Source organism: Sinohyriopsis cumingii, chromosome 6, assembly GCF_028554795.1.
Source record: "Sinohyriopsis cumingii isolate HCF-2022 chromosome 6, ASM2855479v2, whole genome shotgun sequence".
Taxonomy (NCBI): domain Eukaryota; kingdom Metazoa; phylum Mollusca; class Bivalvia; order Unionida; family Unionidae; genus Sinohyriopsis; species Sinohyriopsis cumingii.
The window spans coordinates 130,323,593-130,343,488 of NC_142966.1; the positions used below are offsets into that span (position 1 = coordinate 130,323,593).

Below are 19,896 nucleotides of genomic sequence, written 5' to 3' on the forward strand. Positions count from 1 at the left end.
TCTGCGGCATGATGCCCCAGTGCTAGACATCACTATAAACTGCCACACTGCAGACAACGTAGCGATATGACTGAAAAATTGTTAAAGCTACGTTAAAAGTCCCAATCTCTCTCTCTCTCTCTCTCTCTCACACACACACACACACACACACACACACACACATTGCCATACGTTCTCACAATCAGAGGCTACTGCATTTCATTTAAGTATTACCCTGTACATATAAAATTGTAACTATCTTCATTTATATTACTGAATCCAAACAGGTTTCTTGTGTTTTGATATTGGAAAGAAACCATTGTTGCGAACTGCCATATTTTTTTTAAAGATTGATTTTAATTTGTCTACAGTGGATCAGTACATTTTTCAAAAATCATTTCCATTTCTGAACCTAAGAAGTAGCTAGTAAAATAGTTATTTATTTCGACATTATTACAAAATACCGGAATAAATTCAAGAATAAACCTGTCACTGTGTAGGACAGTCGTAATCATTATTTATTCTTGCCAATTCTCACTCTAATCAATGGGGATTTAAGGAAGTAATGTAAATTGGCAATGCGACAATAACAAATCGACAGTTTTATGAGCGAAGACCTCGAACAGTGTTTTGTTCAAAACAGGATATGTTACTCTCCTTCAACTAACATTTACACTGACAGCTATTTCAATAATCATAAAATTACCGAAGATTTCATAGTTGACTGAGTGCTGTGTTTAGAGCAAAGAGGTGAAAATTAAAATGAAAATAATTTGTTTAGAGCCAGGATCCTCTGGTTCCCATTATCCATGTAGTATCATATGTCCTGAAATCTTAGCACAATCCAGATGAGTATCTCTACCTTTAATTTGTGGGTAAAATAGTGTAAACGCACTTTGATTACATAAGTGTCCTTTGTATTGAAAAGAACCAATATTTTCGACCCGTCGTGTAATTTACTGCACGACAGCAAGGTGAAACCAATACGCCTACCGCACATATTAGTCCAGGTTAAGGATACGTAAACGTCGAATCATATATTCATTTTATTCGTGTCTCATAGTAACAAAGAAATATAGATTTTATAATCTTCCCTTGTTTGTTTTTTTAAAGATGGCTATAGTATATGCCATTATGAATCACTAACGTGACAGCAGTTTGACACAGCATCAGACTGTAACGGCAGAGATGAATAAAAACGGAGTTGACGAATTTGTCGTCCAGAAACTCGGCTCGTTGCTGTTTATATAATCAATATCATCACGTGGCGAAGTTTACCTTGTTCCATATCCCGTACAACATCGACGGGAATTCGTTCTCGTAGATTGTCCATTGTTTTCCCGAACATGGCATTATTTATCAGCGTGAGGATGCAGCTGGCCCAGCCGAAACGATTTGTAATTTTGGTGCTGGCATATATTATGTGCTGAAGGCATCTCTTAAACGAATTTATTTTTATACGGAGATTATGAAGATCTTCGTTATCTTTGTCGTCTTCGCCGTGTCTTATGTCTTCCTTGAATAGTTGACTACCTTCGCTGGGTGTGTCACTGTCTTCAAGATTATCAATTGTCACTGGTACCGACCATTCAGTTAACGTCAGCGACTTTTAAGTTTTCTCACACGATATCATACAATGACTTTTCTGTTTATTTACTATTCACTGAATTTTCTCAGTGCTAGCCCCAACGCGATTCTTAGCCCAGTTAATTCATGAAGGCGCTCTGTTTACGCATTTAAAAAATTATACAACATTTTTCGGTCTCTTTCACGAATCGAGATGAAGCATTCAGAAATAAACATCGATCTGATCTTTTCTGTGACGGCATAAACACACCATTGCTCTGGAAACTTAACTCCTCATTAGTTACGCTCATAAATTCTTTCTTAATATGTGTATCTCACACAGTGGTATTTTCGACATTAGATATTACTCGCTTTTGTTATTTAAGAAAATATTGTGATACAAAAGGAGCTGTCGCTGCTAGGTTTGTTCATGTAGATAGTATGTCTGCTGTTTTTTTTTAAGCTGCTGCGCAAACATTTCTTTCAGTAAATAGATGTGTTGCGATCATTGCCGGTTTCATTATCTCTCAAAGAATTATGCGCATATAGTCGTAATCGAGACCAAGAGTACATCGTCAGATTTGACATTCCTTTTCTTGTGTAGCTCACTCTATGGTGGATATACTTCAGTTAATATATAAAAATATTTTCGCGAGCGTGATGCGAACCTGATTTGTATCATCCAAGGGTGTAACACGCTAACCGATTAGGCCAGGGAAACACTTAATATGTACGAAAAAACTCAAACTTAACGCTGTTGGCAAAAAAAACCATACCAAAACAACATATAATGCATACCTCCCTTGCTGCAGATGTAAAACGACTCCATTTTAGAATTGCCATCTATAGCCTGATATTTCCAAATGCAATAATTATTTCTAATGCAATGGTTCTCTCTGGTGCAGTGATTCTGAAACTGGAGATCGCTCTCGTTCACTGATACTCATGGCTGGGGTATGACTAGCTACGATGTCGTAGCCTCAACTTGATTTGTTGTGGTTGAGGCTACGAATTGATCCAATATCATGTAATGGAGCAAAACAAAATCACTAAAGTCAGAAAAACAAATAGTGTAGAAATCTACTTCATAAGTATAATCATGTTGTGAAAGAAGTTTGGTTTATTTTGAAGTTATTAAGCCCTTACACGATAAAATAAATTGGCATGGTTACACTAATCTCACTGTGTCCGCCATGACAGATAACGCGAGACTCTCGCCGTGACCCCATTTCTATATATGTCTTACCAGACCATATTTGGCTATTCTACTCTATGTCATTATCAATCAAGTGGCAAATAATGGATTCTTTGCAGAATTTTAAAGTCACCGGTAAATCGTATTTACTTTAAATGCGCAGACTCTCCGACTCAAACCGCGCCATATGTTTACTACCATCTGCTTACGTTTCCAAATAAGGCCTCAATGTCCTTATATGGCACACAAATAAACGAGGCTGAGAACGAAAGTAGTAATTATTTTAACTAATATGGCGGACGGTCTAAACGAAAATATCGGATAAGAAAGGGAAACAAGATTTTACAACTATTTCAAAAATTATTTGCGATAATTCAGGTATTAAATAAGAGGACTACTCAAATTATTTAATTATATTCAAGGAACATGGTCAAAATTGTTGATATTAAGATAAAAAAGCTTGCTCCATTGACACATAGAGTTTCATGTTATTACCCTGTCCACGAGTTAGGAGTAAGGGTACTAATATTAGTACTAGGGTATGACGAGTATGTTTCATAAATTATTAAATCGGCACATTCACCAACAATAGTCTGAGTCATTTCAACATCAGTAGTGGCTATTTTTGGATGTTTAGGTCCTAATCAGATGATTTTGTTTTATTCATCTGTAAGGATCTGGCACGTAATTCCAAAGAGTTTCTCAGATAACTCTGTTCCGCTCAACAGCACTAACTAGTGAACCTGCTGCACATAGTTACACTAAGCTAGGAAACGCACGTGTCCATGCAGGCTTTCTCGCGTGGGACCCACTGCGGGCGCACGCGGATCAGTTTTGTCACCCACAGGGATTCATCACGCAGCACTCGCGTATGCAAAATGAGCAAAGTCATGGGGGAATTTAAGGATTAACCCAGATCGGTAAAAGAAATTTAAATCTCCCGTTTGCTTCTACTCTCGTCATCTCAATGAGCATGCAAACAACCAAGGTAATTACTAATACTTTGGAGCATGCAAACTACCAAGGTAATTACTAATACTTTTGGAGCATGCAAACTATCAAGGTAATTACTAATACTTTGCTCTTCACTAATACTTAGCACAGTGCAAACAAGACAACCAAAACTGTCTGCCAGGTGTGTTATCACTAAACGGCTAAGTTATTGTTAATCTGGGTGGTAATGAAGCAATGAGTACAACACATGCCGTAGCATTTCCCAGCGTCACTATCAGACGATTTGCATGATTATTCTTGCACGCCACAGTGTGTGTGTGTGTGTGTGTGTGTGTGCGCGCGCGCGATTTGGATTTTTAACGTAGCTTTAACAATTTTTCAGTCATATCGCTACGATGTCTGCAGTGTGACAGTTTATCGTGATGTCTACCAAAGATTTACAAAAATGGTCCTAACAGCTGCCTCGCTTGGCACTCAGCATTAAGAGGTTAGTGTTAGGACTGGTCGGCCTGGTGTCAGGATAATGTGACTGAGTGGGACATCATGCCACATATCTGCGGCATGATGCCCCAGTGCTAGACATCACTTTAAACTGCCACACTGCAGACATAGTAGCGATATGACTGAAAAATTGTTAAAGCCACGTTAAAAATCGAAATCACACACAGAAATCACACACACACTGTGTTCTCTGGTCTATTATCGATACCGATTCTGAGTGTCCGTATCCGCTGGTTTCGTTCTATCTTAAGGATTAAACAACAGAAAGACCTTCAATGTCCTATCATGATTAGCACATTATAGACAAGGTTCTAATTCTGTCGAGAAAACAATAAAAACAAAACCAGATTATGAGTAGTCTATTTCTACATGGTCTACAAGGCGCATCCTTCAGTTTTGAAAACTACTTTATCACATCAAAACAATCTCTACAGACACTGACAGCACGAGAGTTCGAGTATTTGTAAGTAGGTGAACGAATTTCAGTTTTAGCAATCGACGACATCTCATGCAAAGTATAAAACTGAATATGTAATTCATAATGTAGAATACCTAGCCTTGTCAAAGAACATCTGTAAAACATTTCATCAAAGTTCATAGCTAATATAATAGAAATTACGTTTTAAAACGAGGTTGACAACAGAGGCCATTCATTATGTGCATGCAGTGCGTCTTTCTGATGCGATTCAAAAACTTCAAATCACTAGCAAACCCCCAGGTGGCACTCTTGCTTCTTGCACCACAAATTAAGATATGCCACTTTCTTACAGAATCGTGTGGTCTTGTTTTTACCTCTTTTTTTCAAGGAAGTTCTCAAAATGTAACGGACTATAGGCATATGTTAAGCCTTGAACTAGCTATTCTACTAATGATATTGCTAAATTTAAGATATTGCAAAATTTATTCTTCCAGATTCAACTAAAAAAGAAAAATGACAGAAATGGTAACTCTAAACGAGCTTGAACATAGGGTCAAACCGTCTGTTCAGGCAGTGGCGTTGTTTACCAACGTCACTGAAGAGGAGTTAGCCTTGTTGTTGTTGTTGTTGTAGGGTTTAACGCCATTTGTCAGAACAAGATAGGCTATACAAGGTGGCAAGTATTAATGGTGTAGGAATAACCCGGGAAAACCCCCGGAATGAAGGGTATTTCTTACGCGATTGTAAATAGAGTTTAACAAATGACGAAAGAATATAACCATTTCCTTTTTTGTCATTATACGTGCAATGTTTCTGGTACAACTCAACCATAGACAAACACACTTTTGAAAGTTAACGAACTCAAACAAAGCTCCGATAGTGTTAAAACACCTGCTGCGTATTTACTGCCAATTTTGACGACAGACTGCATGACATGGCGATGGCATTTAACTGACATGAATAATTTCAGCAAATTACCACTATAAACTGTTGACTCGTGTCTCTCTCGGATGATGAAAGTTAAGAATGCTAGTACTGAAAATCAAACAGGTATGTATACCTTCTAGTTTTCTGACGAAATAAAATACTTGAACACATTACGAAATGACAAGTACAAACATTCACAACACGAAAGCCGTGTGATCTGCAGGAAGTAAATGAACGTCAATTTCAATTAGAAGTATAATTTACAGCAGACGACGGTAGATTAAGAAATTCATGCAAATATCGTAGAAATAGCCTGGGCGATCCAAATAGATTGGGTTTCTTTCTTTGCGGAGAAATTTCCGGCGAACAAAAATAACATTATACCGGTTATACCCATATTACCTTGAAGAAATTTACAACTTCGAGGTCAATCCTATGGACGATGCCTCGAATGTATGTCAGTAGTTGTCATTCGGACCACTCTGGTTATTTAAAAAACAAGGTTTAACCGAGAACGTACGAATGATCAAACTTGTTTTAAATATATATTCGTTACCTCAGTCAGTCATCCAGTTAATCCAATCGTAGAATTAGCTGAGGTGATCCAAATAGATTGGGAGGAAAAAATTCAGTTACTATTGCATTACAAACAAATAATTGAAAATAATAACAACATTAATAACAACTCATTGCAAATAATAGCATTATTAATAACGAACAGAATTACAAAAATGGATAACAGAAGTAATAATAACGAATAATTGATTTCTTCGATTGTTTTTATTGATTTGGTTTAGTAATTTTGTTATACAATTCGAATTTTGATTTGTTGCTTTTGGGGCGGTGGTGTGTGTTCTAGTTTTCTTTTGTTTTTGTTTTCTAACCGTCGACCTGTTTGTAAAAGTATCAACACAATCCGTCCCAATTAATTTAATCTTTTAACCTTGGATCTAGGTCTATGACTATATCAATGACAAGTTTGGTTCTTGGGACAAGAAGGATAAACCACGAAAGGCTGGAGAAGCTGTCGAAATAAACTACTTTGTCAACATGCTAGAAGAAAAACTGGAAATTGGTATTCTCATGGGAAAAATCTAGTAAAGTCATAACATTTGTTAAGCTTTCCTCATGGTTGCTTTGGACTACACACTGTACACCTAAGCTATATAACCATGATCAGTCTTTGCAGGCCTTGAAACACAAAACCAGTGATAAAGCGGGCGCGCGCCTTTGACGGCAAATCAACGAAGCCGATGCCACAAACTCAATAAAATCAACCGGTTTCCACCAATTATAAACATTAAGCTTGGCATATAAATTACATTTATTAACTTCATGTCAACTGAGGCAGACATATTTAGCTGAGTCTGATACGAGATGAATGGAAATACGGAGATTAATATATCACCGAACAATGGAAACAACCAGCCGACAGCTTATTTCCAAAGCACAGTTAATTAGGACTGTCCAGTACAATGTCTTGGCAACAGTTTACCATCAGTGCGCCCAACTCGCGCCCATTTATACTCGTTTAAATGTATTTTACCATTTACACTGACTCGAATCTGTTGATGGTCCTTATCAATATCCATTTAAACCCGGGGGTGGGGATCAGCCTTACAAGTTGTGATAAGATTGCTCCGACAGTTGGGACAAGGGATTCAAGATCTGTCTGAAATTGGGTTCTATTTTAAAACCAAAACTCTGGATACGGAGTTCTTTTCTTGTGTCTGGCAATATATATATATATATATATATATATATATATATATATATATATATATATATATATATATATATATATATATATAGATATATATATAGTTAGTAGTAAGTACTAAGTACAGGTCTTTTCATCAGTTAGCCGAACACCTTTTCGCCAAGTAAATTGAAGCCAGCAATGAGAGAAATAAGAAAGGAGATAATACACTATTATTAATCATTAATTCCCTTATTAATGGTCTATGGTTTTCTTGTTGGCTTAATTCATACCTTCATAACACGGGTATAAAGTGTTCAAGAAGCGTCCGTCTCTAATGAGATATAAAAGTCTGTCAGGAAAGGGGGTTGGGGTCTAAAACCTCAAGCGGACTCCATCCCCACTAGTTGCTCTCTCTCTCTCTCTCTCTCTCTCTCTCTCTCTGCTGATTATCTTTAAACGTCCTGAGAAACCTAGAATATTTGCCGTAGAAACTAGAATAATAGCGGATTCCGGTAGCCAAATACAGTGGCGTAGCAACCTCCCTCCCCCCCCCCCCCAACGAAAAAATCTCATTCTGGGGCTCCTGCCCAACAGAAAAAGCTCTTTTATGGGAATTTTTGGACCCCAACTGAGCCATCGTCCTGCCCACCTTCACTTGTATCTAAATTGACCACAACGAAATTTAGCATACATGTAAACTGACGTTTGCAAATGTTTCTCAGTCCCCGTGGACATTTCCTCGCGAGATAATTTTGTTTCTGAAAGCAATTAAACATGACAGATTCGGCCGTTAATAGTGTGTGTAACAGGAGATTACAATTATCTTTGTCAAAATCTCAGATCAAATTTCTCTCAAATGAAAGCGTTAGGGCAGCTTGAATATTTTATCCCTGGTCATTTGATGACACAGACACAAAATTAATTATAAAGCCAAATTAAAACTAATCGTATTTTTTTTTTTAAAAATCGAAATCCCCGACATGACGGAGATCTGACAGGCACCAACAGAAATTCATGTTCTGTTGACCTATGAAATTCCCTGTCCACCTATTTTTAGTAGCCTATTAGGTTAATCGCTGCATAGCGTATTATGGACAGTTATCTTTAAGCAGCCACGTGTTCCGAGTCAGGTTTGTCACTTTAAGTATCATACAAGCTGTCATTTTATTGGTCGTCAACAGAGCATGACATCGTATCACCTCCCGTCAAATCCATTTTCTGACAAGAGGATCGCGATTTTATTCCGATACTTTTGTTTGTAATCCTCAGAGGATGCACTGAAGGTTTTGACAAACTTCATTTGTGGCTTCCGCAGATTTGACGCTTAAGTGTAAAGTTTACGAATTTCTTTCAGTCTTGCCACGAAAATAGGCACAAGACTGAACAGGTAATCTGAGAAAGTATTGATATTAAAAAACGCAAAGCAATATATGTTACCTACACTGTAATGCTGGGTCGATTTCAGTGAAAATTATGGACACTTATTTGTACAATTCACTCCAAAAATATACCAAGGTAACTCTGTGATTTCACCTCTCCTTTAAATCCTAACGAAGATCTCCAGATTCTCATTAAATAAAAACCTAACAATATATAACACATCTCATCTCATATGTATTGTACACACACAATAAAGAATGAAGCGAAACTTTACAAGTACAGGATTCCATGATGCGCACTACAACGATGGAGGCACAGCTAACTTTAAGAGAGGTTTTGAAGAATGTATTCTAAAACGTAAAATTGTTGAATTTTATTCAACTTAGTCTATCTCAGATTTAAAATAAATGACCCGAAGTTTTATAGAAAGTAAATTACAAAAGAAAAGATAAGTTATGCAAGCTCGAGATTGATTTCGGAAAAGAGAATAACACCTTGCTCGCCAATTCACTGCTGGATGATGCCTCGTCGAATATCAGTAAATACGATGTTCAGAGATTAACAATCTTACAAGCCTAGTGTACACAACCTGGCTATGTTTTGTTTAATGCTCATGTGGAAATTGTACTGGTTTGTCTTTTTTGGGTTGAACGCCATTTCAGCACATTAGAGGCTATATATTGCGGCCAATATATTTGGCAGATGAATAACCTAGAGAGATTCCGGAAAAAACCATTGACTTAAAAGAATCAACTTGCAAAGATACCAATTGTATTTATATACTCAAACTGAAAATGTGAATAAATTGTCTCTGTCTCAGCCTTTTCTTTAAATACAAGCATTAAACATAAATTAACAGGATCGGCCAATGTGGGTATAAAGCGTACCAGTAGCTTCCCCCTTGATCGGTGGCTCTTACCGGGGATTTTCCTCCATTAATTATATTGGCCGCCAAGTATACCCTATCGTGTTGTTATAAATGGCATTAAACAACCACCACCACCAACATAAAGTGAAACATTGTAATACATCTGTTCCGGATGCAGCCATATACTATATATGTACCGTTATCCGTTATTCAAAGACATGATACATAACAAGTTTAATACCATTTTACTGATATTGTATAAGGTAGTATGTATTAGTGTTTTACGACACCTTGGCATCATAGTGGTAATATGGTACCAACCGAGAGTAAGGTTTGTTACTTTATACAAAAGCGTATAAACAAACACGCATTCTCAAACACACCAACCCTATTTTCTTTGACACATCTGGCGTAATACGGTGTTGTGTCTAAGTCATTTCAATGCTAAATAGACACAGGTTTTAAACTGTGCGTTTGAGTGATCCTAACAACTGACTGGTACTGATTACTGCTTGAGAGGGCAGATAATTGGACAAAAAAAAAACAAAAAACAAAAAGAAACAACAGGTTTAATATATACTAAGCGCCTACGCAAAAGCACGCAGAAAATATATATGTCCGCAAGCGTAACAGGTAAGTTTTACAAGATTTTGAAACTCTACGCTTTGATTAATGTTATTCTTGCCATGTCTCTCTCTCTCTCTCTGAGATATTTTCGATGTCGATTAACCCGTTATGGTTCGGTTAATGTATTACGGGTAACCTGTTGAGAAATTTACTGCATGTAATCGTTTTACCACTAGATTGAAATGAACTTGGAATATTAGTATGGCTGGAGTTCAACCTATGCAGTATGGCAGTACAAATTTGTTAGTTGTCAAGACCATCGGTTTACCCAATACCTAAAAAATAGATCTTCGCTTTTTTGACACTACTGGAGAGGGAGACCAACGATATTTGTCACTATTTTTGCTGGAGTTTTCAGCCCTGCCCTGGCCCAAACGGACTATCGGGCCGCTCACTTCCAAGCATGCGGCAGCACTTTAAAATTGTACAGGTCAATAACCAATGAATACATTGGTGTTCTGTTCTGACAGAGATTCATACCCAGAAAAGAAATTAGTGTTCGGATGGATTTAATGTCATGGCTCAAACGAAGAGCAATTTTACTTACCTCTGCATACAAAAGTCAGTCGAAATAAATGTATTAATTACTAGCGTGCGGCCAATACCCCGACCATATTTGAGCAGAAAACTCCAGCACAAATAGTGCTAAGCAACGTTGGTCTCCGCCACCAATAATGTCAGGAAAAGGAGGAGATATACTTGTTCGTCAACGGCTTACCCGTAAAAGCGTCTCTGTTGGGATAATACCTATATACTTACCGGTCGTCCGTCAAGGGTAAATATCTTTTTTACTGAGCCAGAATCCAGTTTTATTGCCTCTGTTATGTCAGTGAGGACTTGGTCAAAAGAGTGGGCCGTTTTTCTGTTCAGAAGCACTCGTACTGCTTTTCGAGGCTTAAGTCCATTTTTGACAACTGTGATAAGTTTCGGTTTTATAAAGTCTCTAAACTCGTCCATCAACACTAAATTTTCCTTGGAGCTGGAATCAGTAGAGTCCGTATCTTTGCCTTTGGGAATGTTGACATTCCATACTGGACTTGAACTGTTCTGGTAGTCCAGATGTTTGAACAGCTCCGTGGAGGCACACACATAATTCTCTCCCTCCTCCAGTTCATCGAGACTAGTAATTTTTCGCGCGCCATTTGCGGTGAACACGTAGCGAACGCCATTGGGAAGAACTTTCCTATCTCCAAGAGGACTGTTCGTCAGGTCCGCCATCAGGGACTCAAAAGTCCTGAATCTTTCAGGGGAAACAGCATATATAATTCCCTTGAAAAAACGGTCCCCGTTTCTATAAAATCGCACCTTTTTAGCCTTCTTGTCATCAGAAATCTTCAAAATACTATGTCTGATGAGAGAACCATGGGCGCTGTGTGAGGGACTCTGCGAGCGGCCGTTCCTAGAACTGACGCGCGAGGCTTTTGAACGATCCTCATGAGAAACTGAACGAGCAAAGTGGTCCTCCCAGGCGTCTTCTGTCATCTTTATGGGAGTTGTCTGGAATAAATAAATAAATGAATAAATAAATACATATGCACCAGTCAGTCCAAAACTTGACCGGCCCACGCGTAGCCCCCCCTCCCAAGTTTTTGAATTTGGATTCTCTTTGATTTTCATAAATGTATTGCATTAAATAAACAAGTTCAAACGTTTATTAACATAATGACCTCTCCCCTCATTTCGCACCCACCCTCCGCGAAAGAAGAAAATGAAAAACGTAAAAACTGAAGCTCTGATACCACAATACAGAACACTGATCACAGTAACGCACTCAGTATACATTATCCCTCGCAATGTCTTAAAGTAAATGAGGTGGCTTGCATGGACTTGAAAATAATTATTTTATGAAATAAAGAAAACCTTGTGGATGAAACATATACTGAACGCAAAAAGGAAAATATCAATAAACATTATTAAAATTTGATATTTTATATTTGCTTATCAGAAATAATTTTCGGTTCCCCTTTGGTTTGCGTGTTGACTTTTAAAACTGTAACTTAACTGTTGATACCCAGTCAAGCTTGTCGCATGTAAATGATCATTATGCCATATGAGCGTACTCAGGATAGCGAGCGCGGACGCATCGTAACTTGACGATGGCCGAAGTCAGGTGTGATCTCACTATTACGAAAACTGAGACAAGAAAACGCTTGGAAATGTTAACGTCAGTTTCGTCTCACACCGATTAAAATTGAGATCACATATGCTTCATAAACCTCGTTTGCGATAACGCTTTTGTTGCATCATGGTCATTTAAGCTCAAGACACTTGACTGGTGTCAGAGATACATTCACCAATCACAAACACCCATAATGAGAGTGTTAATAAATAATTACATCGACAAGTAAATATAATATATAATATATGCAACGATTTTTTTTATCCTTTTTCTTTAGTATATACATGCTGCATATTTTTTATTTTATTTCAAATGCGGATGGTGTGAAATGAGGCATAAGACAGTCCTTAAGGTTGAATGATCATAATGTTCACCAATGTAAATGATGTATGAAATTTGAAACACGGTGTCCCCATTTATATCTTGCACAATTATGCTCTAGCCCCGTTGAGCTGGAAACGTAACCATCAATTTGTTAATAATTTCTGATGAATACTTGACCAAGCCTGTGTGTAGACTAGCAGAAGAAAATCACGTAAACACGAACAGTACCAGTATAATATCAGTCTGCTGTATCTGTGTGTGTATATGTGTGTATGCGCGCGAGCGTGTGTGTCAGCGTGCGCGTGCACGCACAGTTCCATAATTTTACCGATATTATCAGTGGAACGACAACACTGTGATGATAATTGATATATTTCTGCTCATTCTGAGTACTGTGCCATTATCACGTGCTTGCTGAAGAACGATTGACGATTGGTGAAAAACTGACCACGTCTGATTAAAAAAAAAAGCAAGATAACATCACAAATGAAGGCTGCGGTGTCTCACTGGTTAGTGTGTCTACTCAGAATCAGTGGGTTACGAGTTCGAGTACTGCCAACACCAGTCTGGAGTCGACTGCTTGGTGTGCGTCTCTGAGCAAGGCACGCAGATCCCATCCCCTCAGCACTAAGTACTCTTTCGTTAAACAAAAAACCTCGCAAATTAAGACCAGACTTTGCCATACCTAACCAAATATTGGTCCTGGCTTTTATTATCTTTCCTAAACCTACATATGGGGGCCCCGAGTGGCCGAGTGGTCTAAAGCGCTCTAAAGTACAACATAGTAAATGGTTTGTTTACAGAGAATGCATTTTATCTCTAGCAGAGGGTCACTTTAAAGGAAAATGGAGAAAAAAAGATACTGCTAAAGTTTTATGTCCAGAATGTTAGAAGTTAGAGTACTCACTCGCTATAAGGATTTTTGTTATAACACTGTTCCTGTCACATGGCGCGTTGGGCAGGGAACTCGTATCAATAAGTGACACTTTTAAGGCAGTCAGACTATAAGGCAGAATGCTCTAATAGACAGCGTTGTAGTGTGTTTTTTTATTTATTGAGTTGGTTTCGACGGTACTCACTATATCAAGCCGAGGAAATGGGAGGTAAGTGCCTTTCCGAAGGAAGCCGACATTGAGATAGCAGCCGACCCAGGCTATCCTTTGCGGGTCTCGAACCCGCAACTCTTCTATTACGAGTGTTGTACACTCTACTGAGTTATCATAGCGACCTTGCTACAAATGTGGTTTGGTTTTGTGGCTTTAGCTCCATCTGTACAGCACATGATAATCTACACATGTACATGGCGGCCAGTCTATTTGGTGGAGTAAGAACCCGGGAGGAAACACCAACTTACGGGAAGCTACTGGCAAGCTTTCTCACAGAGCCGATACTCAAACCCACGTGGACAAAGGTGAGATGTCATAGGCGAGTGCTTTAGACCATACAAAAGACATTTTACTTTCGCGAATAATATAGTTATATCAATCAACAAAGCCGATCTAATCATGTAATAAAAGTAAAAAACACAATGACACGAAAAACAACGACCATCCATTATAATCATGTATTTAGAACGTTGTAAAACATACATATTTGGTTAGTCTGCGACTTATTAAGTAACGGTCATATAGATGTCGAAGCTTCTATAAGACTGAGGTACGTCGGGCACCTTCTGAGCAACAGTTAGGATAACATCGCACAAGAGACACCTTTTTGGACGACTCCTAAAGCAAAACGAGAAAGAGGACGCTCCAAACAACGGAACTCAGTTAAACGACATACAACTAGAGATCATACAGTTTTCATGGAACAGGAAATAGCTGTTCCAAATTGGAATGGTTGGCGTCGGCTTGTGGAAGCCGAATGCAATTTAAGTAAATCCTGAGTACTATGAGACCCTGTAGATGACAAAAGCTGGTCCAATTAGAAAGTTGAAGCTGAAATTTCGATGCATGTCGAGAAATCCAACATCACGTGTTGGATGAAACTGCAAGTCCTTAAAGCTCCATTTTCTAGATCGAGACTTTAGATTTTAGATGTTGAATTATACAGTGGTGGTGTAAAGTTCTATTTCCTATGTCGACGTTTTACAGTGTATATTTTGAATTACACAGCAATGGTTGAAATTTCAATATCATATGTCTAGAACCCCAAATTCACACGTTGTGTGTAACTGTTTGTGATGAAAGTTCCATTTCATATGGTGAGTATTTATATTTCATCTGTTGAATTTCACAGCAACGAGAACCAGCCTCCTTGTTTAAAAATAACGCGGTCCGTTCACTAGAGCGACCTCTAGCGAAGAAATTAATAGTAATTCTCGACCTGTGAATGTTAACTTTCAAACTGTAAATGCATGAAACGTAATGGCGCATCATAATTAAATACACGAACGATGTATTTTAATACTCAGTACCTTTTTGAATTGTTAAAGTGGACATTGTGTAATGTTACTTTTAACACCAACACATCATTTCACCACATAAAAATAAAATTTATGACAAGCACAATAAAATGTCCAACCATCGCTGTGTAATTCAACCGATACAATCTAAAAAATCAACATACGAAATGGAACTTTCAGCACAATCAATGTGATTAAACATGTTAAATTGAAACTCTCGACATATGACATTAAAATTTCAACAACCGCCGTGTAATTCAGAAGATACAATCGAAAAACTCGACATCGGACATAGAATTTTCAACCAGCTCTGTGTATTTCAACAGATGAAATCTAAATACTCAACATATGAAATGGAACTTTCAACATAGACACTTTGAACCAATACGTAAATTAGGAATTCTCTACGTATGACATCGAAATTTCAACCACCGCCGTGTGATTCAAATAACACAATCTAAAACCTCTACTGTTAATTCAACAGATACAATCTAAAATCTCGACCTAGAAAATGGAACTTTAAAGACGAGCATTTTTGATACCATACATGAAATTGGAATTCTAAACATATGCCATTAAAATTTCAACGGCAACGTTCTGACTGGACCAGCTTTTGTCCGCTTCGGCGCCTCATAGAGTACTGGTATAACTCTAAATGTTGAGGACAAAATATATGACGTACCATTATTTCAGTCCAGATGTTCACATTTCATACTCATCCAAATCTATTCCCATTCGTATACATTTTTATTACCCTTTCGCAGCACGTGCTCCTATAATTTATTTAAACTATCATTCGAACCACACTGAAAGGAAAACAAAATAATTTGCTTAATGTTCTTTCCTCGTTGAAATCCCAGAAAGGGTGATTGACCAAGATCAAATATCTCAGTCACGTATATAATATTTCCCGTATGTACTGAAATAATGGTAATCACTTTTGTTGGATCCAATACACTCTTTTCGACTTGGAATAAAATTAGTTTTCACGCTGCTGCTTTGACCTCTGATAACACGCATTGTCAGGACTTTGTCCAATTTACTGGGAGGTCCGAGTGTTTGAATTTAACGACGTATTAGCAGAGAAAATGTCTCTTTAATAGTCTAAAGGCAGTCCAGAATAAAATATTCCATTTTATTAGTCAGTAGTGTTATTGAACATCCATTTAAAAGCAAGATTGCCAGATCAAATTGGTTTATACAGTATGTAAAATTAATTAACTTTAATGGTATGTAGCATAGGTCAAGACTGACCAAAGAAGAATCTTAATAGACAGGACCGTAACGAGGTCGAATTGAGCAACATGTTAAGCTAATTTCTACTCGCAAAAAATCGTGAAGAAGTTTCGAACTGTCTCGTAATCGGTTTCTTCCCAATAACTAATTTATTTTCATTTAAATTTTGACAGTTTGTGACCCTTTTTTATCATCTCCAAACTCCTTTTAACAGGTGACAGTCTGAACAATCCATCTTTGGGATAGGTGGGTGAGATGAGTTTTAATACCATTCCAACCTCCGATTTTATGTGTAAAGAGTCACAGATGGGTATGAATACCACTTGTATAACTCAATGTTTTATCAATTTAAGAACAAAATAAAACCAAATTAATGCTTGGCGATAGTTTTATGTTGCCTGATATGCAACAACATTGCGCTAAACAGTTTTGATTTAAATCAAGTATCTTCCAAAATATAATTTTTGGGTTTTTTTGTGTTTTTTTTTTTTAATATTTGGAAGTTTTACGGTTATAATCCCACCATTGTCTGACTAAATGAAGAATAAATATAGTAAACTATTTAGTGTTTATTTTATTTTATTTTATTTTATTTTATGTTGAAGGTCTTGGTTTAGAAACGCATTTGTGAAAAACAATATCACTCGTCTAATTCTAGACAAACAATATAGTGCATGCCCAGATTATAAACAATGATGTCATTGATTAATATATGTATATTTTATGATCAACAGTGATCAAGAAGAGGGTGGCCTTGAAAGAAGAGCAACATACATTTGTACATGAACAGTGAGGACAAGTAGCAAATGTTGAATAGAAAAATGTAATCGATAATGACTGCCAAGAACATGCATGAAGATTAAAGTTCCATTGTCTTAGAAGCCATATACTTCAAATGAAAATCCAATTTTGAAGAATTTATGTTTTGTTTTGTTTTAAGAGAATGGTGTATCGGGGTCAATTCCGATTGTTATCTGCATTGCTGGCGAGACAAAAAAAAAATACAACGAATTAATTATTATAAAACCAGGTCGATTCTGACTGGTGGATTTTTGTAACGTCAGCTTCATTCGAAGATCCGAACTGGCATATGTTGCTCAAGTAAAACATTTTTTACCGTACAAAATGATGCTCGTTCAGAACACATACAATGTTAGAATATTTAAAAACATAAGCGGCATACACGGTTCCCAGTGTGGAAACGTAAGAGGAAGACGTGGGAATGACTTTGATGGTAAAATGACATATATTATAGCAAATTAAGTCCACCACGGTATAACCGCCCCACCCAACTCCCCCCCCCAAAAAAAACAACAACAACACAACAACAATCAAATAAAAGCCAAAAAAAATCCAAAGTCACAGAGGTCCATGTTATAACTTTCTTTTCATAGAATGATCTCGTTCATATTTAACAAATATTTCTCTTATAAAATAAATTTAGTTGCAGAAGATAAAGGTAACGAAGTCAAGATAGATAGACAGATAGATAGATAGACAGACAGACAGACAGACAGACAGATAGATAGATAGACAGATAGATAGATTAGGTAGGTAGGTATGCAGATCAACTGATATGTATATTGGTAGGTAGATAGATAAATAGGTATGCATGAAGGTAGACAGATAAGTAAATAAGAAGGTAGGAAGATATTAAACCTTTTGAGAAAGTACGGTACCAGCGAATCCTTCCAGTGACAGATCGACGGCAAATATAAACTAGGGGTCGTCTATATACGAGTGTGAATATTGATCGAAACGGATCTAATAAATCGATTAACTTACACAAACTTTTCACTTGAATACTGATGGATTTTTTTTGTGTGTACAGACTACTTTAACGTCTATACCTCCCTTGCATACACATAATTCCATGCGTCAGAGGTTTAATAGTATGGTCTTTTGAATAGTAAATGTACTCCCATTCTCCCTATAGAAACGTCCAGAAATGTACAGCTGTATAAAATAAAGTCCGATTTCCAACTTGAAAGGAATCCATGACACTGTTTACACCGACATTGTCACATCTCAGTATGACTACAACGCAAAGTTATCTGTTTTTATATGTAGCATTTTCAGTCAATTAGCAGAAGGAACAATAGCTAATCCCTAAATATGTATTCGAAATAATGGATTCATCGTTATTTAACCGCGTGTCAGCTAAATCAATAAGTTTGTTCAACCGATCGATCGATAAATCTCTAATTATGACAAGTATATCTACTATAAGACGATTTTATTTACCTACAGGGACGTGGGTATATCTGATTGCAAAAAAACAAAAAAACAACACAGCATGATCATGATCTCTCTCTCGATCTCTCGATCTCTTTCACACGATAATTTAAAGTCAGGATTCTTATTATAAAACCTTTCCCTAAAGTAACCCATGCCAATATCATTACATAATCAAAGGTACCCAGTTTGATTCCATACACAATATGCATATCAACGGCTACATTGTAGAGTACTGAGCGCGCGAACGACGTGCAGATATTAAGTACTCAACAAAGGATGGTCACAATAATAATTGCGATCTCAAATTACGTACATTGATATCATCTTAATAATATGACTTGGTTTCTCGACCTCCTCTTTAGATCTGATCAGTTTCAAACCGACAACATTGAGTCAGATAAAATAATAATAATAATAATAATAATAATAATAATAATTAATAATAATAATAATAATACAAAAATATAATCATTACCATCATCAGGGCTGTGTCGCCCTGGCATCGTCATCATCCTGAATAATAATTCCTTGTAATATAATACACTCATGTAGGGGATACCTTATTTCCCGCTGTGGGCCAGGTCCAGATTTTGACATGGCTGTACTATTACAAGCTAAAACGACCTAATACACATGAACTACATGTGTGTACATGATATAAACGTCTTCGGTTTCAAAACTACACAAAAAACATCAGTGATTGCACTGCATGTGATTTGCACAACGTCTTACCTACATCATAAGGCTGTTCAAAGGCATCTTTGCATTCTAACTGGTGTGTAAGAATTACACTGATGACATTGAATTAGAATAAAATCCAATGTGCTTACTCAATTCGACAGAACAGTGGATAACATGTCTTAAATCTTAAAGTAACACCACAGCTTCAAGTCTAATGATCTGTGTAGGGCACGTGATTACTTGAAAAACCTATTAGCAAAAAGCTTTTAAATCTTCAGCTTTACAAAGGATTAAATATCTTTCCCAATAACTGTTACTCATACAGCAGGCCCGGTACATTATTGGTCTATAACAAGTATACAGATCTCGTCAATACACAAAGACAAAGAACTCCTACCTTCTTCTTGTGCCGTCAGTCTCGCCGATATTGCACAACTAATGCCCAGCCGCATGTGTCATGCAGTGGAGTCTAACATTTTTCATAATTTATGAATTTTTCAACTGTCATTAACATGCATAGACTCGGCTGCCTTATTGTACGCTGGGATGTATTGCACGGGGATTAATAGCAGTGCACTGAGACGGTGTGCCACGACTGTGCGTGCAATAGAGATAGAACAGAATTCTCTCAACCACAATTATTTCAAGAAAGGCTCAACCAGCTTTGAATCATTTGATTTAACTTGACTTTAAAACTGACATGCATGTCGTATAAAGGTATATATGTATGTATGTATTTATGTACAGGCCGACAAGACTGACTTGTCCGTGTAACTT

General features: G+C 37.1%; 1 protein-coding gene across 2 annotated transcripts in view; it reads right to left on the bottom strand.

The window, feature by feature from the left end:
• The window catches only part of LOC149797963 (serine/threonine-protein kinase DCLK1-like), a 124,506-nt gene extending 104,860 nt beyond the window's left edge, over window positions 1–19,646 (bottom strand). The window contains exons 1-2 of one of the 2 annotated variants that reach the window (XM_089963042.1): window positions 19,517–19,646; window positions 10,877–11,614 (exon numbers count right to left, since the gene is read on the bottom strand). In XM_089963042.1, the coding sequence (XP_089819168.1) occupies window positions 10,877–11,599 (723 nt within the window). In that variant the 5' untranslated portion in view covers window positions 11,600–11,614; window positions 19,517–19,646. Of the gene's footprint in view, window positions 1–10,876; window positions 11,615–18,913; window positions 19,336–19,516 lie in introns of those variants that run through there. The other variant, XM_089963041.1, reaches the window with a different exon arrangement.
• Window positions 19,647–19,896: the final 250 nt, after the last annotated feature.